The sequence below is a fragment of the Podarcis bocagei genome (genome assembly GCF_964188305.1).
Source record: "Podarcis bocagei genome assembly, chromosome: 15".
Lineage (NCBI taxonomy): Eukaryota > Metazoa > Chordata > Lepidosauria > Squamata > Lacertidae > Podarcis > Podarcis bocagei.
In genome coordinates, this window is record NC_138141.1 from 30762433 (window position 1) to 30789322 (window position 26890).

The 26890-nt window shown below is 50.1% G+C and overlaps 2 protein-coding genes across 4 annotated transcripts in view; one reads left to right on the forward strand and one right to left on the reverse strand.

The window, feature by feature from the left end:
• Positions 1-1055: 1055 nt before the first annotated feature.
• On the forward strand, positions 1056-10662 carry BUD23 (BUD23 rRNA methyltransferase and ribosome maturation factor). Its single transcript, XM_081173155.1, has 12 exons — positions 1056-1171; positions 2043-2080; positions 3138-3233; positions 4245-4327; positions 4914-5010; positions 5132-5228; positions 5827-5877; positions 6561-6646; positions 7230-7275; positions 7441-7499; positions 8751-8840; positions 10128-10662. The coding sequence occupies exons 1-12, from the start codon at positions 1124-1126 to the stop codon at positions 10180-10182; spliced, it is 846 nt and encodes a 281-aa protein (XP_081029281.1). The 5' UTR covers positions 1056-1123; the 3' UTR covers positions 10183-10662.
• A 724-nt stretch (positions 10663-11386) lies between these two features.
• Positions 11387-26890, reverse strand: part of STX1A (syntaxin 1A) — a 44011-nt gene continuing 28507 nt past the window's right edge. Inside the window, exons 6-10 of one of the 3 annotated variants that reach the window (XM_081173165.1) lie at positions 26393-26501; positions 20345-20418; positions 18798-18935; positions 15278-15388; positions 11387-14237 (exon numbers count right to left, since the gene is read on the reverse strand). In XM_081173165.1, coding sequence (XP_081029291.1) covers positions 14160-14237; positions 15278-15388; positions 18798-18935; positions 20345-20418; positions 26393-26501 — 510 coding nt within the window. In that variant the 3' untranslated portion in view covers positions 11387-14159. Of the gene's footprint in view, positions 14238-15277; positions 15555-16723; positions 16860-18797; positions 18936-20344; positions 20419-26392; positions 26502-26890 lie in introns of those variants that run through there. The other 2 variants (XR_014002587.1, XM_081173166.1) reach the window with 2 other exon arrangements.

Consider the following 26890-nt stretch of genomic DNA (forward strand, 5'->3'; position numbering starts at 1 on the left):
TTGAATGAATGGCGAGATCCATGATTTTAAAGCTTCATTCGTTTTAATACGCACACAAATCTCTATGCCGCCTATCATGTTACGATTACCAGGCGGGGTACAAAAAAGACCTGCAAAATGTATATAGCAAATAAAATATCAGTCCCAGCCCGCAAACGCTAGGAGTCACGGCACAAGTCATTATTGATTGATTTTAATTGGGGAGGGGTGGTTTTTATAATTTTAAACTGCGAGCTCTCTTTTTATTGAAATTAGTTGGGGAGACTTTGATTCTAAACTTCCTTATACATATTTTTGGTCTCTCATGGCGTTGCATGCCGCTATGCGGAGAAGTATAGTCCTCTATCTGAAGGGCTACCCGACCCCCAAGGGAAACATCCCGGAAGGGAAGGGGGCAGAGGTGCTTGGAGTCGCACGCGGTAGGATCGCCACGTGTTCTGCTACGTTAAAAAGAGGGCAGTCGAGCCTCCGCTGTGAAAGGCTGCCCGATTCAAGCCCGGTTTAAAGGTGAAGACCGCCTTTGGAATCTCTTATGAGAAGCTATTCCGAAAACACATACTGTACACGAAACGGCTTGCTGCAGTCCACAGTGGGCAGCAGATCAAGCAACCGCACTTCATGTATTTATTATATCCCACCTTTTTCTCCAAGGAGTTCGAGGTGAGGTGCATCATTCTCCTTTCCCTTATGTTAATCCCCACAACAACCTTATAAAGTAGGCTGCGAGGTAGTATGATTGTTCCCCCCCCCCCCAAGGTGGGGGGCGATGGGCAAGAGGCCCATCTCGACCACCAGAAAAAGCCTCTTTACCCTTGACTTGCACTCACAGGCTCATTCAAAGAACCAAGACGGCAAGAATACAATTACACAACATGTTACAGCCTATGCAACACCTCCGTAGCCTCCGGGTAAAGCCAGTCGAGTGTGATAAACACACCGCCTTTGTCTCGATTCGGTCCGTAACCCTCTTGATCAAATGAGAAATTCAGCTGGAAGGAAGGAGGAACCCGGAAATCGGGTATCCAAGAGGTGGGATGGCCCTCCCAACAATTCTCTCTTAATTTCTGCAGCCGCGACCGCTTCTGTGTCGCACGAGTGTGACGTAGAAGACAAGCGCGCAAGCATGGCGGCCAGCGGCAAGAGGCCCGAGCATCGCGGCCCCCCAGAACTAGTAAGAGAGACAAAGAGGGGAGAGGGGGGCGAGGACTACCAGGGGCCGGTGGAGCGCTCGTACCTGTAAGCCCCCAGGACCAAGAATTGAGCCTCCAATCAGAGAGGCAGCCTACCTTGCCTCCATGCCTTGCTGCTAGGGTGCTTCCTTTCATCCTCCTTGGAGCCACCTGGGTGGCCAATGTGGGAAACAGAAGACGACCAGGTGTTAGCTATATCGGTCTATGCCAACCTGGTGTCCTCCAGATGGTTTTGGAATACAGCCCCTGTCAGCCGGACTAATGGACGTTGTGACACAGTTCACTTGGAGGGCACCAGGTTGCCGACTGAGCTGTGTGGTGGCGGGGAATAGATCTCTCTTTTTATGAGCCGAGAAATTCCTCAGTTGCTGTTAACTCTGGTAATCAGAAAGAACCTCCCATGTCAGGAGGCAGTCCATCTTGTGAAAAGGAAGCTGAATTTTGGAAGATTCAGGGCAGATAAAAAAAGAAGTAGCTCACATAGTGCCTATTTGAAGTATGGAACTCATTCCCACAGGAGGTAGCAATGGCCACCAACTTGGATGGCTTTGAAAGAGGATTGGACAAATTCATCAAGGCTACTAGGGATGATGGCTGTGCTCTGCCTGCACGGTCTGAGGCTTCTGAATACCAGTTGCTGGAAGCCACGGGAAGGAAGAGTTGCTGTTGCGCTTAGGTCTTGCTTGTGGGTTTCACTTTGGAGCATCTGGTTCGCCACTGTGGGAACAGAATGCTGGACTAGATGGGCCATTGGCCTGATCCAGCAGGCTCTTACGTTCTTGTTAGTCAGATCCATAAGGGTGCTTACATTCTCTCTTCAATGCAGCCCCCCATTTCTCTTTCTTTTCCCAGTTCTACGATGAGACTGAAGCCCGAAAATACACACACAAGTAAGGCAGCCTTGGGCTGAGGAAAGCATCTAATCTCTTTATTGAACTTATTTGTTTAAAGCAGTGTTTCCCAAACGTTTTTGGGCAACGGCACACCTGTGTACTAAAAAAAAATCTCGCGGCACACCACCATTAAAGCCCCGCCCCGTGACGTCAGCGCGCAGCGTCACGCCGGGAGGGACGCACAAAAGTGAACGTTTTTTCCCTCGGCAGCTCCTCTCAGCTGCGCTCAATCCGCCTCGGAGCGCAGGAGCGATGCCTCTCTCTGGCTCTCCCTCCGCGCAGGCTGAGGGAGGGAGGGAGGGGCGCGTGTGACCCGTCTCTGCTGGGAGACCAAACCCAGCGAGGCAGAGTCGCGCGGAGGCGCCCAGGCAGCGCTGCCGGCTGCGAGGAGGAGCGCCAGGCAGCAGCAGGAGGCGCGGCCTCTCCTCGCCGCCCCCGCCCCGCCTCTCGCCGCCCGACTCGCCCGCCTCCCTCCAGGCATCTCGCGGCACACCAGCCGGTGTCTCACGGCACACTCGTGTGCCGGGGAACACCGGTTGGGAAACACTGGTTTAAAGAGCTTTTAAAGCATGTCTTAAAACAGTGGTTTTTAAAGTGGGTGGTGCCTCCTGGGTGTGCTCTAAGAGGCAGGGTCCTTGGAGGTGTCAAAATGGATGGAGGAAAAATGCGCAGAGGATGTCCTTGATTTAAAAGAAAGACAATGTGACTGTTTTGGAGGTAGTAGCTAAATGGTTTTTGAGGAGCAGGATATATGGAAGAGTTGCGGTGGTCTGTAAATAGATGCTAGTAATCCAGTCCCCCAACAAGTGGTTGTCATCTCCCCCATCCGTACAGACAGACGCAATTCTTTTCTACTGCATGGCATTGGTGTGATATGGCTTTTGTCCTGTCCACCTTAACACTGGAACACCTGTTTTACCACTTAAACATCTGGGATAGATGCAATGCCTGTGTATATTCTCTCACTCCCCTACCCCACCCAAGCTGCCTTGCAGACATCCAAGAGGAGCTGGGGTTTGTTCACTGCTTGTTTTGGGGCATTTCCATTCTCCAGCTCTCGAATGATTGAGATCCAGTCGCAGATGTCCGAACGGGCTGTGGAGCTGCTGGGTCTCCCCGAGGACCGGACCTGTTTCTTGCTGGATGTTGGGTGAGCTTGCTGCGTCGTACCTTTGAGTGTGTCGCTGTTTCTTTCTCTAAACTGCCGGCGTGGGAGGATCAGGCAGCTTCTTTTTTGCACCCAGCTTCCAAAAGTCAGTTTTGGTCTTGTCCTTCTTATGTAGGAGGTTATGCTTATTCCAGACGGTAAGTTTGGATTGGGGTGCTGAATAGTTAAGGAGCCTGTCCATCACAGGAACATAAATACAAAGAAAAGCCATTCTTCAGTTAAAGCTATAGAATTCACTCCCTTTAGAAGTAGGAGTGGACACCAGTTTGGATGGCTGTGGAAGAGGATTCGGCCATCAAATGGCTACTGGCCCTGATGGCTACAATCTCCCTCTACCAGCTGGAAGACTCACAAGCTGGGAGTGTGCTGCTGTGCTTAGGTTCTGCTTGTGGGTCTCCCAGTTGGAGCATCAGGTTGGCCACTGAGCACAGGATGCTGGGCTACATGGAGACCATTGGCTTGATTCAGCAGTCTCATGTTCTTATGGAACTCCTTCCCACTGGAGGTTGTGAAGCTTGCCTACTTGAGAGGCTTTAGAGGGGGATTAGACAAAATCACAGACGATAATATGGCTGTTGAAGGCCATTATGGATATGCTTTACCTCCATGGTCGGGGGCAGCAATGCTTCTGAATACCAGTTGCTGGGAACCTCAGGAGGGGAGAGTTCTGTTGTGCTCAGGTCCTGCTTGGGGCTTCCCAGTAGAGGCATCTAGTTGGCCACTGTGAGAACAGGATGCTGGACCAGATGAGCCCCCTTTGGGCTGATGCAGCAGCTACAGGGCTCTCCTTTCAGTAAGCTGCCTTATGCTGAGCCAGACTCGTGGTCTGTCTAGTCCAGATGTTGGGCAGAGAAAGTGATTTCCCATCCCCAGTTTTGTGAAAGGGGCTTGGGCAGGTGCTATTGAATGCCTGAATCTTGTTTGGCTCATGCTAAGAGATGAAAACCAGTCGGTGTTTCATTATTTCTTAACCTGTGCTGCTCTTCTGGTCAGGTGTGGCTCTGGTCTGAGTGGTGATTACATCTCTGAGGAAGGACACTGTTGGGTTGGCATGGACATCAGCTCTGCCATGTTGGGTGAGTAAAATTTTCCCCCATCCATTACAAGAGATGCATTTGAATCCTACACGTGTGTCCACTTGGCCAGTATATGCTAATGGAAAGGGGTCTCTGAGATGTGTATTTTTAATAATACCTATATTTCCTTGTAATTATTGTCTCTTCCCTACTAAAGTCCTGCCTGTTTTCCATTTCATTTAGTCTGCTTATTTGGTAGTTTAAAGAGTATAATCCTAGCCAGCTAACTTACTATTGTCTGTGTGCAACCCATTCTTTTACGGGAGCTGTTTATTAAATCTTGCTGGTAACTAGATTACTTGTTCTGACCTTTATAGTAAATACTAGTAGCTCAGGTTGTCTCCTTGATGCCTTCCAGGACCTGTTTGAAATAAGAACTACTGTAGATGAGAAAAGTTCATTTAGGAGTATGCTTTATATTGAGTGATACCAACCATACCGATGCCATGATCTACAATAATAAACATGCAAAAAGTTCAGATTGACACCCTTATTTACATACCCCTTTGGCTTGAGGCGTCCTGCATTGGACTGGTCAAAACTGGCAGGAATGGTAAAATCCTCTCGTACTCTTAATCCTGCACAGATGTAGCTGCAGAAAGAGAAGTGGAGGGTGACTTGATGCTGGCAGACATGGGCCAGGGCATCCCCTTCCGGCCAGGAACCTTTGATGGCTGCATCAGGTAAGATAACTCTGCTGGGAGCTTCATTCACCAGCAAATGCAGAATGAGATTCTACTGAGAAAAATAATTGAGGACAGGTGTTTCCTTGCTGACCAGACTCCCCATTTTCCCTCCTTGCAGTATTTCTGCAGTGCAGTGGCTATGCAATGCCGACAAGAAGACCCACAGCCCCCCAAAGCGGCTGTATCGGTTTTTCTCGACTCTCTATACTGCTTTGGTAAGGGCTTCGCAAACCTGCTTCTTCCAAACCATCTACAAGGGAAAAGGATACCGCAGTATTCCTGCATCTTTTGTACATTTAACTTGTGCAGTTTCAGCTACAATGGTACCTCTACTTACGGACGCGATCCGTTCCGGGGTGCTGTTTGCACCCCAAAAAGTCCGTAAGTAGAGCACTGCTTTGGCGCGTGACGTGATAGAGTGCTCCTATGCATGCGCGAAGCACGCAGATCGCTCCTGTGCATGCGTGAAGTGTCAAACCCGGAAGTAAATAATTCTGGGTTTGCCGTGGTCGTAACCTGAAAAAACGCAACGTGAAGCAAACGCAACTCGAGATATGACTGTATATGTTGGCAAGTTGGGAGCACTCTTGCTAGATCTCATGGGAAGCTAGATTGTCCTGTGAGATCTGGGACTGATCCTGGGATTGCATCGGAGTGTGGGGGAGAAGGGACCAAAGAGGGAGGGTCCTTCCTCTCTCTCTCTAATCCAAACGTGCCCACAGGCCTAAGAAATTTAGAGACTCCCAACAGAGATGCTTGGCCAGGTAGTAGGATGCTGCATAGGCTGTTTTTGATTGTCCTTTCTTCATACAGGCTCGTGGAGCCCGTGCCGTCCTCCAGCTGTACCCAGAAAACTCTCAGCAGGTGCGTTTCTTGTGGGAACTGTGGGGCGGGGGTAGGCCTGGCGCAGCCAGAGGCCTGGAGCTGCCAGGAACAGGCTGAAGGAGGCTTTTGGAGGTCGAGGCTCTGGATAGATCCACAAGGGCCTGCTGCTTTTGGTTCTGTGCTGTGCCTGGATGTCTGACACCCTCAAGGACTCTTTGGGGGCTCATATAGGAGTTGGTTTGCAGGGGCCTGGTGTCATTTGTACCCTTTGGCATGCAGCCTGCCTTTTCCCACAAGCTGATGGTGTTTAGGGAAGCCAGATGAGGCTCTACTGGAATTTATTTGCGTTTCTACTTCACCCTTTTCTCAAAGTTGGCGTACATGGTTCTCCCCTTCCTCATTCATAGAAGAGAAGGCTGTCAGTGGCTACTAGCCATGCTAGTAGAATACATCTCTCAGGGATTCTTTAGCTGTCATTCCTGCACTACAGGGGGTTGGACTAGATGACCCTTGGTGTCTTTTCCAACTCTCTTGATTCTTCCTCATGCCTGACTGCATGTGGCCTTAGCTGAAGTTGTGGTTCCTAAACCCCAGTCAGGTAGAGAGACAAAGAATCAGGAGTTAAGGATGGACAGGGTTGGCATGCTATGAAGGTCCCGTTAGAAGAGGGAGCCCCCTGCCCCAGCTGCTCAGACTCACCTGTCTTCTATTTCTCCTGCCAGCTGGAACTCATCACCTCCCAAGCCATGAAGGCCGGCTTCACAGGCGGCATGGTGGTTGACTACCCCAACAGCGCCAAAGCCAAGAAGTGAGTCCTCTTCCATTTGGAGACCATGGAGGGCTCCTTGTTCTGCCTTCCATGTTGCCTGGAGAGGCTTTTGCAGGGCCAGAGCAATGCAGGGAGGTTGCCAGAAACTGACGCGCTGCGCTGTGCTGCCCTGCCTGTGATGGCGAGCAATCTGACATGAGGGACGCATTTGAATCCTGTGTACACCAAACCTGGTAGTCATTGGAGGCCTCTAAGGAGAAGGGGGCACCCAAAGCAATCTAGCTCACTTCTGTGTGACTGCTGACTTCCTTGAGGCTTTAATCAAGGCCTCTCCTTTCCCAGGCAAATTGCTCAGAAAGGCATTTCATCTTCCGGCTGCTCTCCAGCCGGAGAACGCAACCTCCTGGAGTGGAGAGCTACGAAAAAAATCTTCTGGCAACATTGGAAAGCAGCTACTGATGAGGGTTGACAGTCAAGGGGGCAGGTGGGCAGGCTAGTAGCTCCTCTCTGAATAAAGTAACTCCTTGTGGGCTGCCAGGAGAACTTGGTGCACAAGTATCTCCTTTAAAAAATACATGTTCTCTTTTTTCAGATTCTCATTATTTTGTGTCTCTTTCCCCAGGTTCTTTCTCTGTCTTTTTGTTGGTGCAGCAGATGCGTTGCCAAAGGTAACAATCTGTGGGGCTATTGGGGGTGGGCCATGGGGTGCACCAGAGATGCAGGAGAGGGTTTGCTCTGAACAATAAAAGCAGCTGCATCGCTCTGGTTTTCTCCTCTCCCCTGAGGCAAACTGATGTGCTCTGTGTGTGTGTTTTTCCACTTTCCCCCGGCAGGGTCTTGGCACAGAATGCAGTGATCAGGAGACTGCGAGGGCAAAGTTTACCAATGAAAGGTATTGAGTCAGAGTTGGGAGAGGCCTGGGGCCACAGAGGGAGCGCTGTTCACCTTGAATTGGGGAGGCTGTAGAGGACCTGGAGGAAGGGCGAGCCTGCTGTCACAGCTTAACTGCACAAAATCATGCCACTTTTTAACGTAGGGGATTTATTGATAACCGTAACGTAAGAAGAGTCTGCTGGATCAGGCCAGTGGCCCATCTAGTCCAGCATCCTGTTCTCAGTAACCAACCAGATGCCAAAGTAAAAAATTTTTTTTTCTTCCAGTAGCACCTTAAAGACCAACTAAGTTAGTTCTTGGTATGAGCTTTCGTGTGCATGCACACTTCTTCAGATACACTACAGTGTGCATGCACACGAAAGCTCATACCAAGAACTAACTTAGTTGGTCTTTAAGGTGCTACTGGAAGAAAAAAAAATTTTTTTACTTTGACTATGGCAGACCAACACGGCTACCTATCTACTACTGCAACCAGATGCCGCAACTGGGAAACCCGCAAGCAGGATTTAGGCATAAGAGCCCTCTTCCCTCTGGCCTCAGTCTCTCAACCTTGCAATGGGAACAATAGTGGTATAGCACAATAAAATTCAAATCACTAACAATTAATTGCACATTTGTTCAAAATCCAGTTCAGGACAGAGCAATCTGATCCTGTGATAACAGCTTTTCTAAGTCTGATAGTCATTGACACCTCCTATTCCCCTCTAGGTTATCCCCACCCCCTGCCAGGGGTCTCTACTTCCCGCTTTGGCAACCACTGATCTAAAGCAATTCAGCTGCCCGTTCCAGACTGTGTAGGCTTTGCACACACACCCTTCCCATCAGCAAATGTCTCCGCCCTTGCAGCTGCATAAGGCGAGACCCACCCTCTGCAGCTTGGGGACAGACAGAGAGTAAGAGCCCGAGGTTTTTCATCGTGGCACCCGGAAGCTCCTGGTCGCCATGTTTTCCTGCCTCATACAGCCTGTCCTGCAAGTGTCACAGCCCTCCTATGAGAGCCCAGCAAATCCCCAGAATAGCAGGCCAGATTGTCATGTATGGTTTTAGTGGCATTTGTTTTTTAAAACCTGTGGTGGTTGCCGGAGGGGATACTCCTAAAACATTTTCACTGGCAGTATAGTGATCCATTTATTTTTAAAAGTGCCCCATGGCCAGTCATGGGCCGATACGGTGGTGGTGGAGACAGGACCGATACGGTGGTGGTGGAGACAGGGGCTGGTTCCTGACTTCACCCTTGTTCTCTTCCAAGGACACGGTTCAAGAACATCAAAGGGAAGTCTGCAAAGAAGAGTCGGGACTGGGTCTTCGAAAAAAAGGAACGGAGGCGGCGGCAGGGCAGGTAAGCCTGGCCTCTCCATCCTGGGTGTGTGGGGCCACCCTTGGGTGTAGGCAGGAGGTCTGGGGTGGTTAAACTTTCGTGAAGGAAGCAAGGGTTGCATTTGCCCTCAATCTGTAGGCTGCATGCATTCAGCGGCTGTGTTATTGTCGTAGATTTTTGGCCAGTTAGGATGTGAAACACAGCTTTATCAGCTTAAGCAAGGGAAGTAAATTCAAAAGGCCTGTAAGAGCAGGCCAAATTTTTACAAGCTTGCAAATGAACACATCAGAGCACATGCAGCATTTCAAGGCCATGTAACAGGCAGAAGTTGCCATTAGGTTTCAGGCAATGACTTTGTCAGGCAGAGCAAAAAGTAACATCCCAGGCTACAGAGAGGAACAGTAAGGCCTTATAAAAATAATTAGCAAATTCCTTCACACATCTTCAGAGACCTGGGCTACTTTTTTGCAACACCCCCCTCACCAACATTAAAACCATTTTTGCTGCCTATACTCCCCTTCCTTTCTACTGCCTATTCATCTTAAGCTATGTACCAGTGTGTCTATTAAGATGTTCTCCAGGAAACTATCCCCCACACCCATGCGCATGCACACACAAAATTACACCCTTCCTCAGCTGAGGATGATGGGTTTTCCCCTCCTGCCCTGCTTATCAACCAATCGATCTAATGGATTGGGAAAGGAGCAATTTGCAGCCCCTAGAAGCCACCCAGTGTTTTGTCTTGCGGGGGCAGAGGGTGGCCCCCTCCCAGAGTAGATCCATTTGTTTATTTCTTTCATAAAATTTATACACAGATTGATCGTTTTAAAAAAGCCCTCAAAGTGGGTTTTTTGGGGGGGGAATCCCCAATAAAATTAACAACAACAATTGAAGACTTTTTGAAAAGCTAAAACTATAGGCTCAAAGCAGATTAAAGCTTGCATCAACTTTCTAAACATCTGGGTAGGCCTAATGTGCATGTCTGATATCACTAGGCAGGGAGTTCCAAAGTGCAGGTGCTGCCATACTAGAACAGAGTTCTTGCAGAATGGGTATTACATGGCATCTGTAAGAGTGCCTGTTCTGGTGACTGAAGCAGTCAAGTGGATGTATATGGGGTAAAGTGATACTATAAGTAAAAAGTTCCCAAGTTGTTAAAGACTTGACTAACACCTTGTACCTGGCCAGGTAGCAAATGGGCAACCAGATGTAATATCCTGACAAGGTAAATATAAAGATGGTCAAATCCTCCCCCCTTCCTCACATACCTCGTTACCCTTTCTTCTCTCTTTCACACTACCCCTGCAGGGATGTCCGGGCAGACACAAAGTACACTGGCCGGAAGCGGCGACCTCACTTCTGATCGCAGCGCTGTTGATCAGACCCTTCCTTAATGGCATGGAGCATTTCGGCACCAGTCTGCGGCCTCTAAAGAGGGATGTGTTATCAGCCAGGGGATTTTCACGCAGGACACTTGACTCCCTCCAGACTGGGCTCATCCTTTCACCAGACCCAGAAAGGACTGCTTTGAAGAGACAGAAAAGTAGCATCTGCCCAATTTTGCTGCGGGGGGTCCTTCTGCTGCAAGACGGTGGCTCTCCATCACAGGCAGTGGGGAGATGAGATTCCCCACTGCTAGAAAAGAGTCTGGCTAAAATGCTTTGAAACATAGGGTAGAAGGCGCTGGGGGGTGGCTCCCCCCCCCAATGTTGCTGAACTACAACCACCATCATCCCTGACAGATGGGAGTTTGAGTCAGATGGGAGTTTGGAAGAGGGCTTCAGATATTTCCCACCCAAAGATGGAACTTTGTGGCAGCAGCTATTAAAATATTTAAAAAATACCTTTCCTGAGATGGTGGATTGCTAGATCAAGTGGGGCTGGCTGTACGCGGGGTTCTCTGTGCTCAACTCCACCCCCTGCCCTCGATTCACAGACTTAAATTAAGCCACCCTGCCTAGCTGCAGTGTAAGGGGTGCAGGGGGTCCTGAGGGCCACAAAGTGTTGCTGGAACACTTCCATCAGTCCTGAGTGGCATGGCTGATGGACAGAGGGATGCTGGGAAATGTAGACACAAGAGGGTCTAGAGGGCCACAGGTTTCCTGCCCCTGAAAGACAGGCCTATGTGTGCATTTATCCTGCTCTTACTATTGTCCAAACCGCTTCTTCTGCCCTATAAACTTTTTGGAAGCAGCCTCGCTCCTTTGGGCACATAAAACATTTAAAGTCGCATGCAGAAAACCACACTGCCTGGGTGCATAGAGTGCATGTAGGCCTCTCAGCTGCTGGAAAAGCTGAGCTCTCCATGCTAAAGGTCCTAGTCTTCATAAGAAACAAATAAGTGTGGAAAACACCCACAGAAAGGGCTCAGGGGCCAGAGCACGGTAAGAGTTGGATTTTCGGGAATAACTTCTGCATCTCTTCACCTTCCCTAACTCCTAAGCATCGAGGCATGTCGCTAGCCTTCCTCTATGTTAGAGAGGGACAGTGTTAAAACGAGGTGGCTGCATAGTCAACAGGAGGACAACACACACACCCCAAACACACACAGAGGAGCCAGAAAACGCTTCACAGATATAAACACTTTTTTTTTTAATTCTACATAAAATCCCATCCAGAAAAGGAAGCTGCTTTTCCACCTGAAGTTTTATAGAGGGGGTTGTGGCGTAAAGGGTAAACTAAGCAGGCCAGAACGTCAGAAGAAGGCAACAGACGGACGGACAGTTCCACATCCACGAAGGCAGGAGAGCGAGGCAGCTTGTGAGGGCAGAGAGAGAGAGAGAGAGAGAGAGAGAAGGACACTTGGCTTCACACAGCAACACAGCGATGCTACGAGACTCCAGGGGAGGCCTCCGCAAAGATGGATCAATAAATGTCCTTTCCCTGTGAGGAGGCGGAATACTGGTGGTGGCACTTCAGGGCTCTCTGAATTAAAAAACAAAATACACATATACATACACACCCCAACAACTGGCAGGTTTGCTGTCTGGAGGGCAGAACGGCTTCCAGAGCACAGACACATCACGGATGGCTCAGGTTTTGACATGCAAGGAAAGCAGGGAAGGTCTGGAGGAGGAGCAAAGCAGCAGAGGCCACCAATGGCAAAATGCCGCCACGCCAGGCTGCTTGCAGAAGATTCTGGGCCAGGAAATGTGGGGAAGAAGTAAGCGGATGGCAGAGAGCAAAGTCTACAAATGTAACTTGCACGTGCTCTGCAAAAAGAGGGTCTTTGGCCCCTGCCCCAACTGATGCAGGGGGAAGGAAGGTCTGTGGTCCTGCAGCGAGAGAGAGGGAGACAACCTCCTCAGACTACAGAAGGACCACACAGTTGTTGATGCAACTGCCGTGTGGGACTCTTAAAAAAACGGCAGGTCAGAGCCTGGAGCAGTTCTGCAGTAGGTGCAGCTGAGGTCCTCTCGGGAGCGGAGCAGGCCTCATCCTGCTCGTTCCAGGGACGCAGCTTGTGAGCAGAGCACGTTCTCTCAGGAGGCAGAGCAAACTCCTTGTTAAAAAGATCTCATTGCACTCCAATGGTTAAGCGAGGAGAGGGCGAGCTCTGAATCCAGACAATGGCAGTGTTGCTTTTCTCCAAGAGACCTGCTGGTGCTGGGAAGCAGCTGGAAGAGCGGAGTTAAAAGACCAGGGTGGGGGTTGGCACTTGCTGCATTGCATATGTAACTGGCAGCACCCTTAATGGGCTCTGGGAGAGGGAGGGAGGGCAGAAACCCCTCTCCTTGTCGCAGGGACGGGAGCCAGCTATGGCTCTCTGGATATTGGGCTGCAACTCCCATTAGGGCCACGCTGGTCGGGGCTGATGGGAGTCCTGCATTGCAGGGAGTTGGCCTAGATGAGCCTTTGGGTGCCTTAAAGTTCTGCGGTTCTGAGTTGGGAAGGCAGGAACATCTGGTTTCCCACCCATGTGCAACCCACAGCTTCTCTCCTGTCCCCCTGGCCCAGGGACAGATGGATTCAACACAGGGTCTGCATTTCCAACAGGGCGAGCTATTTGCTCAGTCACCCCTGGGAGCAGCTTGCCACCCTCACCTACTGCTAGCAGGCACAACCGGGGGTGTGTGCTTTTGGCAAAGGGAGTAACTGGTCTGGCAAGGTGCACACAGACTCATGCAGAGAGATGCTAGGCACTGTCTTGCACAGGACAGGGAACCTGTGGACGGACTCCTGGCAGCCGGCACAGAAGTGCAGAGTCGAAAGAGACCCCAGTGGGTGATCTCTTCCAACTCCCTGCAGTGCAGGAATGGTCAGGGATGATGGGAGGCCAGCAACATTTGGGGAAGCCAGAGATTAGCAGCTCGAGAAACTCAGTTACGGATCTTAAGTCCATGGAGGGTTTCCCTGAGAGGGTAAAGCTGCCCACATGCAAAGTGTTGAATTGGTGCCACTGGGAACATTTTGGAAATTCTGGAAGGAGGCGCCGTTTCACACCTGGAAATTCAAAACACGAGCTTTGCTGTTGTGTAGGGCTTGAGAGAGAGAGCCACAGCACATTTGGACAGGAAGATTCATGGACTGCAAACTGCAACCCTCTCCATCCCCCCAAAAACCAAGACGCTATTCAGCATAGGCCTGAAAACCTTGAGAGAACATTTAAAAATAATGGGGACGGAGCATCGACAGCCTGCTTCTATTGACAGGTGGCTGCTGCCTGCTTCTAAAAGTGTCCTTTATAAAAAAAAACAAAAAAACATTGCATTTGATTTAAATCTAGAGTTGCACATCACCCCGCGGCTGCCTTGAGTGAAAAGGTGGCATCCTGTTTTAAATAAGTAGACAGGCCTTGATGGTGTAGGGCAAGAACCTGGCAGGAAAAAGAAGCGGCTCAGAGCAGAGTCAGAAGGGACCAGCCTGACCATTCTGTGGCTGGAGAGAGCAGTGGGTGGAAAGAGAAAGAGAAAATATTGGCCCTTCCCCTGGGAGAGAGCAGGGTCCAATTTTGCACACCTTTGTTGGCAAACTCACCTTTGAAGGCAGAGAGGAAAGAGAAGAAAGAGAGGGACCTCACTGGGATGGAAAGAAAACACAGAGGAGGTGAGTCGTTGGCCAGTGGAAGGGAGGGGGTGTCCCTCTGAGGAGATCAGGTGGGGAAATTGCATGTGCCTGTGGCCTTCCTCCCACCCCCACCCCACTGCACTGGACACGCAGCATTAACACAAACAATCATGCATAAGAGATGGGAGCAGTGCTGGTGGGCCAGTTCACCCCGGGGGGGGGGGTGGCTGCTGCTGCTTCTGCTGCAGGGTCTGGGGGTTGCGGCTGGCTGGCTGCCTGGGCCCAGGCACTCTCCACCTCTGCGCCCCCCTCCAAAAAAAGAGTCCTGGGCTTCTAGCCGAAAATCCCGCCAACCGTTGAGGCGATGACAATGCCCAGCACCACGCAGCAAATGACGATCATGATCTTCTTCTGCAAAGAGAGGAGGAGAACATCAGACAAGCTCTAGGCTGGGTCAGGCCACTTGCCCATCTAGTCCAGCCTCCTGTTCTCGCAATGGCCAACCAGATGCCCCCCCCAAGGGAAACCCACAAACAGGATCTGAGCGCAGCAACAACCCTCCCCGTCCCATGGTTTCCAGCAACTCACATTCAGAAGCATTGCTGCCTCCGACTGTGAAGGGAGATCAGAGGCATTCTGGCAAGTAGCTATGGATAGCCAATTTGGCCAATCCTCTCTCCCCCCCCCAATAATTTTTCAATTTTGCATTTCAAAATAAACAAACTTTAAAATATCCAGGGACTTCCCTCCTTCTCCTTCCACGGTTCATTTTTTGTATCATACCTCCCTGCATATTTTACTACAACCGTTCAAAACAATTTTCCACTTTTACATCCGTCAAAAATTACTTACTCTGTTGAATTTGTCTTAGTGCTGCCAGCATTTTCAGCTGTATATTTTCCATATATTCAATAAATAGTCTTTAAATGAATGTTCTTCTTGCTCTCTTATTCTATATGTTAAATCTACAAGTTCTGCATAATCTGTCAATTTAAGTTGCCAGGCCTCTTTAGCTTGGACCTCGCTCAATTTCCCTTTGGGGGCTAACAAAACACGGGCCGCAGTTGTTGCATACATAAATAACCTTTCCTGACCCTAGGAATTACAAGTCTGAGTTATCCTCAACAAAAAGGATTCTGGTTTTTTGGGGGGAAAGTGTTTTCAACATTTTTTCCCAATTCATTATAAATCATTTCCCAATACACTTTTAACTTTTTACATGTCCACCACGTGTGGAAAAACATTCCCTCTGCTTCTTCACACTTCCACCACGTATCTGAATCTGTTTTATAAATCTTAGCCAACCTACTTGGAGTTAAATACCATCTATGGAGCCAGACTGCGATGTTTGGCTGCTGATACACCGCAATGTGGAAAAGCAGATTGCACCCAACCCTATTGGTGGCCTTTGCTGCCTGCAATGCTTCTTTATCTGCAAAGCACTAACTTACCCGCCTGGCTTTGCTCTGGTACTTGACTGCTTTCTTGGTGTCTGAGACGGCCCTCTCCACGTAGTCCACCGAGTGCTCCACGTTGTATTCAATGCGGTCAATCATCTCGCCCTACGCAGCGGAGGACGCACATACGTTGCTCTTGTTTTAGCAAAGCCACTGGCAGGGGCCTCCACCTGCTCCCCTTTTCCCTCCTGCCTGCTCACAAACATCTTCATTGGGGGTTTGCAAGAGGGCAAATTCTCCCACTTCCCATTCCAAGCGTTCAGTCCCAGACCTGCCAGTAGGGAGTCAGAAGGAGAGGAGGAGGAGGAAACGGATTAAATTGAGAACCAGTGCAGTATAGTGGTTAGAGTGTTGGACTAGGACTGGGTGACCTTGGGCCAGTTACTGCCTCTTAGCCTAGCCTACCTCGCAGGGAATAAATGGGCAGAACCATGTCCTGCCACTTTGAGCTCCATGGAGGGAAAAAAAAAAGGTAGGATGCAAATGCAATAAATAAAAAGAATAAATCACAGGCAACAGGGAGTCCGGTTTTGCACAGAAAACATTCAAAGAGACAGGAGGGAAAGGCTCCACAAAGTCAGTGATACAAAGACCACACATGTTCCAGCAGCACACCAGGAAGGCAGCAACGATAACGACCACAAATGCATGCAGGAAGGAACACAGATGCAGCACAACCCATTCCCAGGTCTTACTCCTCTTGACCTACCTTGGCTGGCAAAACCAGAAACGGGTGCCCTCCCAAGGGAGAACAGACTGCCCGGACCAAGCTGCTCCAAGACACAGCCGAGGAAGGAGGCTGAATCCTCCCTTCCGCTAGCCCCCTGATCCTGTTTCCCCTTGGGGGGGGGCAGAGCAAATTGGTCCACAGCAGGGACTAGAGGCATAGTGAGCCTTCCACTACATGCACATAAACTGAGAGACGTCAAGCAGGGCTCTGGTTTCAGAGGGCTGTATTCCACACCTAGCCCTACTCAGAGCAGGAAGTAACTGAAGCTCTGGTGGATCAGGTCAAAGGGGCCCATCGAGTCCAGCATCCTGCTCTCACAGTGGCTAGCCACATGCCCCAATGGGAAACCCACAAGGAGGACCCCAGCACTCTCCCCTCCTGTGGTTTTCAGAAGCATCACTGCCTCCATGGCTCATAGTCATCCATCTCTTCCTCCACGAATTTCTCTAATCCTCTTTTAAAGCCATCTAGGTTGGTGGCCGTCACTGCCTCCTGTGGGAGGGAGTTCCACAGTTTAACTCAGCACTGTGTGAAGAAGTCCTTCCTTTTATCCTAAGTCTTCCAAGATCCGGTTTCGTTCCGATTGTCCACCTGTTCTAGTCCTCGCTTCCCACTGACATCATAGGGGACACATATCACCAGGCATGCAGGGACAGCACAGGCATGCAGCAGCCTCAGCGCAGGGAGCTGGGGGGGGGAGGGGACATTACCTGCCAATGCCTGGGTGCCCTTCTCCAGGTGTGCACGGCAGCATGGGGGGGATAGAAAGAGGGGTCAGGAGGGGCAGGCGCTGAGCTCCAGGAATGGAGGGTTGTCATCAGCTCAGCTCTGCTCAGAGAAGACCCACTGAAATCAACAGGCCTACATTAGTCATGCCATTCAGTGGGTCTACTCTTGAGTAGGACGAAAGTTGCAGAAAACCCTGGTTCTCACCTCAAAGAGGAAACCTCTTCAAGGTACGGCACTGCAAGGCGCCTGCTATTGATGGGGCCCACGGACCTTGATTTACATATGCTAATTTATTTTTAAATATCACAGAAGGGAAGGGAAGCAACTCCCCTTCCGACCAATCCAACAAAGCCATCAACTGATTTGCACCATAGCCAGATCCCCACAAAAATCTACTTAGTAAATAAATCCCCCTCCAATTTATTCAATTCCCGCCCCCCCATCAGAATTCATTTATTGCAGTGGGTCGGACTACAGGTATACGACTCTTTGGGCTCCTTCCAGCTTTATGATCCTATGTGGTATCTACAAAAGATCATTCTAAATTAATCCCCCAAATGAATATCCTACCCACTAACTCAGATTTTATTTTATTTTTATTCATTTGATGTATATATCCATCCCCCTTCATCACAAGCTCTCAGGGTGGTTCGCAGGATAAAAACACAAGGTAAAAACACAGGTAAATAGTTAAAACGAAAACAACAACAAAATAACTCCCTCTCCCACAAACATATGTAAAAGATCACACAAACCCATTTCGACATACCCAAAGTAATTGGCCCACCTGGAAACAATTGGGGGTCCCATTAGCCCCCACCCAACCGGATCTGCTCCAATTCACTGGCTGCATTTCGCAGCCGGGAGGTGGGCGCAGATGAAATTTGCAACCCTGTGCCATGTGTTTTGCCAAAGATATCTAGGGGAGATAGGTGGAGGAGCAGCGTGGGGGGCAGCTGCTTGCAGCCTAACAATTTCCTAGAGACAATGGATAAAACAAATACCATTAGATTTACAGTGGTACTTTGGTTCTCAAACGCCTTGGTACTCAAACAACACTGCAAACCCGAAAGTAAGTGTTCCGGTTTGCAAACTTTTTTTGGAAACCAAACATGCTCCATTTTAAGTGTTGCGCTGAGGTCTGTCTGTTTTTGCTATTTATTTTGCGTTTTTGTGGCTTTTTTTGTTTTGCTTTTGTGACTGTTTGGAACCCAGTTCAGCTACTGATTGATTGTGTGACTGCAGTACATTGCTTATTGCTTTCATTCTATGGATCAATGGTCTTGTTAGATAGTAAAATTCATGTTAAATTGCTGCTTTAGGGGTTGTTTTTAAAAGTCTGGAACAGATTAATCCATTTTGCGTTACTTTTGATGGGAAAGCGCGACTTGGTTTTGGAACGCTTTGGTTTCGGAACGGACTTCCGGAACGGATTAAGTTTGAGAACCAAGGGGCCACTGTGCTGCTGGATAAGTGTTTAATGGTTCTTGTATTTGTTGAAAAACCAATCCAAAATTGTTTTTACAAAATAAGTTTGGGAAACCCTGATCTACACTGACAGACAGCAGCTCTCCAAGGTTTCAGGAGAGGGTCTTTTCTTTCCCTTCACCAGCAGGTCCCCGGATGGGTGCCAACAATGTAAAATTCAGAGTTAAAAACAGTTAAAACACATCACAAGGATAGGATGAGAAGTCCTGAAACACGCAGATACCAGGTGCCCAAGGCCAGGGTGAATCAATTCACATCGGAAGAGGCTGCTGGATCAGGCCAATGGCCCATCCAGTTCTCAGTGTGGCCTGTGGGGAACCGGCAAGCAGGATCCGAGCAGAAGAGCATCACTCTCCCCTCCTGGGGTTTCCACAGCAACTAGAATCTGCCCGCCCACTTTGCCCTCTGGCCCCGCCCATGACTGGCAGGTGGCTCCTGAAGGTGACACAGCCCTCGGGGCCAGACATTGGTTCCTCGACCTGCCAGTCCCAGGGGTCCACTCTGCAGTTTCCCACCCCTTCCTTCCTCCCTCCCCCCAGCCTTCCCGCCCCCCAGATCAGCCCTTACCTGGCTCTCCACTAGCATCGCCATGTCCATGAACATATCGTGCAACTCCCGGATGCTGTTCTCGAGCTTGATGATCTCGCTGTGCCGAGTCTCGATCTCGTTCAGTGCCTGCTTCGTGATGTTGGAGTCCATGATGATCTGGGGACGAACCAAGGCAGGGCGTGAGGAGCCGTTGGGATCGGGAACCCCCAGGCTCCAGATCTCCAAGGGGCCCTTTCTCTCCACCCCCCCTGCCTCGCCCCGTCTTGCATGACTCGGATGGAGAGAGTCTCACGATCCTGCCAGACCGCAGAAGTCGCTTCCCTGAGAATCGCGGCTTCCGTGAAAAAGGAAATGAAATGGCGTTCCTAGGCAGAACGGACAGCTCAGTCGGTTAGAGCGTGGTGCTGATGGTGCCAAGGTTGCAGGTTCGATCCCTGTATGGGACAGCTGCATATTTCTGCATTGCAAAAGGGGGGGGGGCGGGTGTTGGCCTAAATCAGGGTTTCCCAAACTTGGGTCTGGAGCTGTTTTTGTACTACAGTTCCCATCATCCCTGACCACTGGTTTTGCTAGCTAGGGATGATGGGAGTTGTAGTCCAAAAACAGCAGGAGACCCAAGTTTGGGAAACACTGGACTACATGATCCTCAGGTTCCCTTCCAATTCTACCATTCTGTGTTTCTTAGGGTTTGGAAGTGCATTTGTGTTACGTCTGCAGAAGTCCAAGGAATAAGTCCGGGGGGGGGGGCAGGTGCTGAATAAAATTTACAGGGTTCAGGGACTGACACTCACTTGATGTGGGGGCAAGTTGAGAAATGACTCTAGGTGTTTAAGCAGGCTTTATTGTTTTCTTTTTTCCATGCCACAGATGGTTAACGCGGCCTGTCAGCATGGTTTGAAGGTGCAGTAATTTTATTGACACGAAGTAGATTAGGGAACAGTCCATACCTGGGCAGGAGACCTGGGCCTGCCTAGACGGCCTTGAGTGCCATGTGAAAAGCAGGAGAGAGAAAAACTAACAAGGCTTTGCCTCAGCGGCTGGGCTGGCAGCTTCTGCCTGAGAAACGTTTGCGGTTTTGTTTTGCAAGGCTGCAACTCTAGTGGTAGAGAGCAGCCTCTGTTGCACCGGATGGCAATTAGGGCCGAGGTCTCAGCAAACGCCCTTGGTGTTCTCCCCACTGTGGCAAAATAGTTGCCCACAGACTAGCTGGATCTACACTCACCTTTTAAATGTTATTAGAACACTAATATTGTTCTAAAACATCAGTTTTCGCCTCTTTTCCACAAAGTCTACCACCTGGTTTGTGATAGCTAGTTGCTCTGCAGCGCCCTCTGGTGTCACATTTTAATGTATGGTTCTCAGGACCATTCCTTAACTTTTTCTTTAGCGTTAAAAACCATGAGTGTAGATCTGCCCGCTGCCAGGTTAAAGAGGTGGCACTTCTAAAGCAACCCCCATCTGAACAAAGAAAGTCTTCATTGGTACCCCAAATCTGAGACTTAAGACTAGCAAGATCACAAAGCTGGGGGGGGGGCGGGGACGGGGGCGGACGATGACACACATACCCCAGAAGAGAAAATGGCAGGGTTCCCACTCTCCAACATATCCTCCAGCTCCTCACTGGTGGTGGTTCTGCCAGCTGCAAAGGGCACAGAGAAGTCAATGCATCCCTTTCTTTCCAACATGCTGTGGTTTGAGCAGTGGTCTGGGGTCATGGTGTGTGTGTGTGTGTGTGTGTGTGTGTGTGTGCGCGCGCGCAAAAAGACTCTGCAGGGTCCCAGACTCTGGCATCCTGGAGCTGCCCAATCAGCACAAAAAGGAAGCTTTCTGGGCACTGAGAATAAGTCTTCTCAGCCTTTGTGCTGGCAAGCAGTGAAAGAAGGGGAGACAGCTTCATAGGAGGGGCTTCCAGGGTCCCTCAGGAGAAGGCGCGTGGAAGAGCAACAAGGAGGACTTGCTCCATATGCTCCAAAGCTAAGCATTTTTTAGGAACTCTGAAAACACAAAGGATGTTTCAGTTTCAAGAGAATGGGGTGCAAGTTATGGAACTTAACACAACTTAAAATCACTCCAAAAGAAGGTGTTGGAGCCCTCTATGCACCCAGGGGCGTGCGCAGAAAATTGTAGCTAGCTGAAAAGCAGCATATGGCGATCCACACTGCTTGTTGCAATGCAATCCCATGACTTATTATTATTTTTGTTACCTTAGAAGGCCCTATAATCTTCGAAGGGACATGGCTGTGGCTCTCCTGAAGGGACCCTGCTCTCCTGAATTTACCATGACACCACTGGGTTTGAGGACAGGCCACGGTTCTCTTTCTTAATATTTTATTTATTCATTAAGTCTATATACTGCCCTTCATCAGAAGGTCTCAGGGTGCTTCGTGATATAAAAATGCAATATAAAACCACAAATAAATAGAACAAAATACCGCCCAGCCCTGGTCCCACATTTTAAAATATATCGATCAGCCAAAGCCTGGTGCCAAACGATGTATAATGAAGGTGCTAGCCGAACATCCCTGGGGACAGCATTCCACAAATAGGGAGCCACTGCAGAAAAGGCCGGTTCTCGTGTTGCCACCCTTTGGGCCTCTTGCGATTATGATCACAGAGTCCGGGTTGGTTTATATGGGGAGAGGCGATCCTTGAGGTTTAGTCAATGTTTCTGCTTAGTTCCTACAGGATCTGCCTTCAAAAGGCACTTTTGCTCATCTTCACAACCTTCCTTTTACCCTCAGCAAGTAAAAGTGAAGATTGCAGACTGCCCCCTCCCTGTGCTCTGCCCTAGATCCCCCCCCCATCAGCTCATCTCCAGCTAAGGCTGCCGATTGGCTCCATCTCCTCTAGCCGGCTGCCCGCCTTCCCTCCCTCCTGGCAACCGGCTCTCCTCTGATTCCCAACTTCTCCCACTCAGTCCTTCTATTCTCATCTCTCCCAATCTCACCTCCACCCCCTTACCTGTTCCCGCCAGCTCCTCACATGCCCACCCCCTTCGCACTGGCAGCCTGAAAAAAGCCACATGCGCGCACGTCGCCTCAAGGCACTGAACAACTTATCTGCCGCCAGGGATGCCTTGCTGGCCACAAAGCCCAAAGGCCAGGCAGAGGGGCCGGCTGCAGCATGCCCTGAGAAGCCAAGCAGGTAAGGCATGACCCGCAGGAAGGAAAGCAAGAGTCGCAGACCTGTTGGACGCAGAGGAATGGTGGGAGGAACCAGCTGGGGAGCCCCAAAGGAGAAGGCTCAGAGCCAGGGGGGTGTCGGTGGGACAACAATGAGTGGTCAGAGGGAGAAGACTGGGAAGAGGTGTCAGAAGCTGAAGAGGTGACGGGCTTAGTGAGCAGGGAGAGTCTGTGGCAGAAAGGAGTCAGGCAATAATAATAATAATTTATTATTTGTACCCCATCCATCTGGCTGAATTTCCCCAGCTACTCTGAGCGGCTTCCAACAAAAACCAAAAACACACTAAAATATCACACGTTAAAAACTTCCCTGAACAGGGCTGCCTTAAGATGTCTTCTGAATGTCAGGTAGTTGTTTCTCTCTTTGACATCTGATGGGAGGGCGTTCCACAGGGCGGGCGCCACTACCGAGAAGGCCCTCTGCTTGGTTCCCTGTAGCTTTGCTTCTTGCAATGAGGGAACCGCCAGAAGGCCCTCGGCTCTGGACCTCAGCGTCCGGGCAGAACGATGGGGGTGGAGACACTCCTTCAGGTATACTGGACCGAGGCCGTTTAGGGCTTTAAAGGTCAACACCAACACTTTCAATTGTGCTTGGAAACATACTGGGAGCCAATGTAGGTCTTTCAAGACCAGTGTTATGTGGTCTCGGCGGCTGCCCCCAGTCACTAGTCTAGCTGCCACATTCTGGATTAGTTGTAGTTTCCGGGTCACCTTCAAAGGTAGCCCCACATAGAGCGCATTGCAGTAGTCCAAGCGGGAGATAACTAGGCAATGAAGAGCCACAGGTGTCTCCCCCTCCTGCTGTGACCAGCTCCCCTTCCCTCTTGTCTCCCTGAACCAGAAGAGGCGTGAAGAGGGCAGAGGAGTAGGTGGCTTCATGCAGGTGCAGTCTCAGATTGCCTGGAGAGGAGGGGACTTGGGGAGGTGGGGACCTTCAGTTTCAGCAACTGCTTCATGGGGGCAAGATCTACCAGAAATAAGTTGCTGTGCTCATTAGGCCAGACACTGCTGTGCAGATCTCGTTTTTGCTAAGAAAGTTTCCACACAGGAAGGTGTGTCTGGGGTGAGGGTGGTTCAAATGGCTGAGCTTTTGAGTGTTGCCGAGGTGGTGTTTGTTCCTTCCAATTAATTAGAAGCAAAATTTGAAAAGATGTGCCAGACACAGCACAGTGTTACCTAAAACCGCCCTTTTCTTATAGCCAAGATCTCCCTAAAATGTTTAATCCCATTCCATCCTAGTCAGCCAAAATCCTCCTGCAACGCTTTCTCCTTACAACAGGGGCGTGGTGCCCTCCAAACAGAGTTGAACTACCAAGGGCCCATCTAGTCTAGCATCCTGTTCCCAAATGTTGGGTGATAACGCCGAGGCCGGTGCCTCCCCCACAACACAGCACTGCCCGGAATTCATCACTCCGGTGTCCCGTCACGCTGATGTGACCCATATCCAAGGACATGAGCTCATGACTAGCAGAGTCCAAACAGACTGAGTCTTGAGGTGTAACATCTAAGCCTAATTTAACACACACAAAATCAAACGTACAGTGGTGCCTCGCAAGACGAAATTAATTCGTTCCGCAAGTTTTTTCTTCTTGCGAGTTTTTCGTCTTGCGATGCACGGTTTCCCATAGGAATGCATTGAAAATCAATTAATGCGTTCCTATGGAAACCGCCTTCAGACCAGGTCCGGGGACAGTCTGTCCCCCGACCTCTTCTGAAGGCTGGGGGGGGGGACAAGGGCTTTTCTTCCCACCCCCAGCATTTTAAAAAACCCCGGGACAGCGGAGGACTTCTCCGCTGTCCGGGGCGATCTTAAAATGCTGACGGGCGGCATTTTAAAATCGCCCGGGACAGCGGAGGACATCTGGGAAGGCAGGCAGGGGGGGCAAAGACTTTTGCCCCCCGCCCGCCTTCAGAAGAGGTCCTGGACCCCCCCCCCCCCCGCCTGCCTTCAAAAGCCGTCCGGGACAGCGGAGAAACGCGCTGCCTTTCTCCGCTCTCCCGGGAAGGCAGGCAGGGGGGAGCAAAGACTTTCGCCCCCCGTCCGCCTTCAGAAGAGGTCCAGGACCTCTTCTGAAGGCGGGCGGGGGGCGAAAGTCTTTGCTCCCCACCGCCTGCCTTCCAAAGCCGTCCGGGACAGCGGAGAAACGTGCTGCCTTTCTCCGCTCTCCCGGGAAGGCAGGCAGGGGGGAGCAAAGACTTTCGCCCCCCGCCCGCCTTCAGAAGAGGTCCTGGACCTCTTCTGAAGGCGGACGGGGGGCGAAAGTCTTTGCCCCAACCCCCCGCCTGCCTTCAAAAGACGTCCGGGACAGCGAAGAAACGCGCTGCCTTTCTCCGCTCTCCCGGGAAGGCAGGCAGGGGGGCGAAAGTCTTTGCCCCCCCCGCCTGCCTTCAAAAGCCGTCCGGGACAGCGAAGAAACGCGCTGCCTTTCTCCGCTCTCCCGGGAAGGCAGGCAGGGGGGAGCAAAGACTTTCGCCCCCCCGTCCGCCTTCAGAAGAGGTCCAGGACCTCTTCTGAAGGCGGGCGGGGGGCGAAAGTCTTTGCTCCCCCCCGCCTGCCTTCAAAAGCCGTCCGCGATAGCGGGAAGCGCTTCCCTGCTATCCCGGACTGCTTTTAAAATGCTGGCGGTGGGGAGCAAAGCCTTTCGGCCCCCGCCGGCCTTCCTGGACCTCTTCTGAAGGCCGGAGGGGGGGAAAGGCTTTGCTCCCCACCACCAGCATTTAAAAGAGGTCCCCGGAGATTTCCCTATGGGCTTTCTTCTTGCGAAGCAAGCCCGTAGGGAAATTCGTCTTGTGAAGCGCCTCCAAAACAGAAAACCCTTTCGTCTTGTGGGTTTTCCGTCTTGCGAGGCATTCGTCTTGCGAGGTACCACTGTAACATAAGAAAGAAAACATGGCTTCTCTCTCTGTCTTTCTTGTTATTGCAAAAGCAATAGCTGTACAGTGGACGCTCGAGTTGCGAATGTGATCCATGCGGGATGCAAGTTCGCAACCCGCAGTGGCGCGTCTGCATATGCAAGGGTTGCAATTCGGCGCTTCTGCGCATAGTGCGATTTAGCACTTCTGCGCATGCACGACCTCCAAAACCTAGAAGTAACCCGTTCCGGTACTTCCAGGTTTCAGCGCGTCCGTAACCTGAAAAAAACGCAACCTGTAACCCGAGGTATGACTGTACAGAATAGAAACAGCGTACCTCACTTTCCGCTTGTAAGACTCCAAAAATCAGTGCTGGAATGTAAACACAGACATGTGACATGTAACAATCCCACACATCTGCAGCACGGGAGGAATGGAATTCCAACAGTAGCCAACCAGATGCCTGTGGAAATCAGAGGATCATAACTCCCATCCGTCACAGCAAGCACGGCCTGATGATCAGGAGGTCATAGAGCTGGAAGGGACAAGTGTCATCTAGCACAACCCTCTGCAATCTACCTAACAGTTACATGCCCCCCCCAGCCCACATTTTACCAGCTTTTACCAAAGAATATCATGGCTTTACTGAAATTGAAATACACTTCCCCTTAATTGGTCAGCTATGGTTCCGTGGCTGGGGGCTCTAAAATTCCTGGCACCTACTTATTTAGAGGTAATTTTAATCTGTTTTAATATTTTAACTTTTGTATGTTTTAAACGGCCTCGGCCCAGTATACCTGAAGCAGCATCTTCACCCCCATCGTTCAGCCCGGGCACTTAGGTCCAGCTCTGAGGGCCTTCTCGGTGGTGGTGCCCGCCATCTGGAATGCCCTCCCATCAGATGTCAAGGAAATAAACAACTATATGACTTTTAGAAGACATCGAAAAGCAGCCCTGTTTAGGGCAGTTTTTAATGTTTGATGTTTTATTGTGTTTTAATATTCTGTTGGGAGCTGCCCAGCCAGATAGGCGAGGTATAAATAATGAATAATAATAATTAATTATAATGGTCATAATCATCATCATAATAGTATGATTGAGAATTTTTCTCCATTTTATTGGTTTACCTTTTTGTAAACAAGTTTGAGGGTTTTTTAAACAATCAAGTGGTGTGTGTGTGTGTATAAAATAAATAAATGAAGTTGTTGTTTCATTATCTTTCTTTTATAGTGAAATTCTACCTTTTCTGCTAAGCATTGAGAGAAACAATGAGAAGAAATCAGTAATTTGAGCCTCACTTCCAGAAACAGGAACTAACCAATATTGTCACCATGCTGGCCAGGAAGCTTCCAATAAAAGGCACAGTAGCCCTGAAAAATAGGACGTTTCCCATACACAGTGAATAAGATAGTGCCTGTGTGCGTGTGTCACTAAAGACAAAGACAAGGCCTGAATAGTCAGGAGAACAGCACAGAAAATAGGGGAATGAAACATTTGGCAGTAGTGAATTCCCTGCAAGGAGAGAGCGAACAACGGGCAGCAATTCTCAAGAGAAGGGGGAGCATGGAAGCAACTCACTTATTTCTAGCTGCCTTTGGATCCTGCCCTTGCAGCGCTCCCGGTAGTCCGACTGGGTGGCGTTGTACTCTGACATCACCTCCACAAACTTCCGGGACAAGGTGGAATGCTGGGCGGGTGGGGGAAGAGAAAACATGGCTGCCATCATTTTCCAGAACGGTAAGCATGTTAGTCTGTCTGCTGCAGCACTGACAACCAGGCATCCAGAGATCTCCACGTGGTCACAACTGGACCCACACCAGATGCAAAATGTGCCTCGGGAATTTAAAACACCGGCACCAAGAGGATTCTGTGACAATTGATTTACTTCTGTTTATTTTATTGCATTTATTTCCTCTAAGGAGCTCAAGGTGGAGTACATAGTTCTCTACCCCGTTTTATCCTCGTGACAAACCCATGAGGTAGGTTAGACGGAGAGCGCATGGCTGGCCCAAGGTCCCCCAGCAAATTTCTTGGCTGAGTGGGGATTCGAACCCTGATCTCCCAAGGTCCTAGTCC

Excerpts from the sequence above, each read along its gene's own strand:
- BUD23 (XM_081173155.1), top strand. The coding sequence starts at position 1,124 with ATGGCGGCCAGCGGCAAGAGGCCCGAGCATCGCGGCCCCCCAGAACTA. Across the intron at positions 3,234-4,244 it reads TGTTTCTTGCTGGATGTTGG|GTGTGGCTCTGGTCTGAGTG; the intron begins GTGAGCTTGCTG and ends TCTTCTGGTCAG. Across the intron at positions 7,276-7,440 it reads CAGCAGATGCGTTGCCAAAG|GGTCTTGGCACAGAATGCAG; the intron begins GTAACAATCTGT and ends TTCCCCCGGCAG.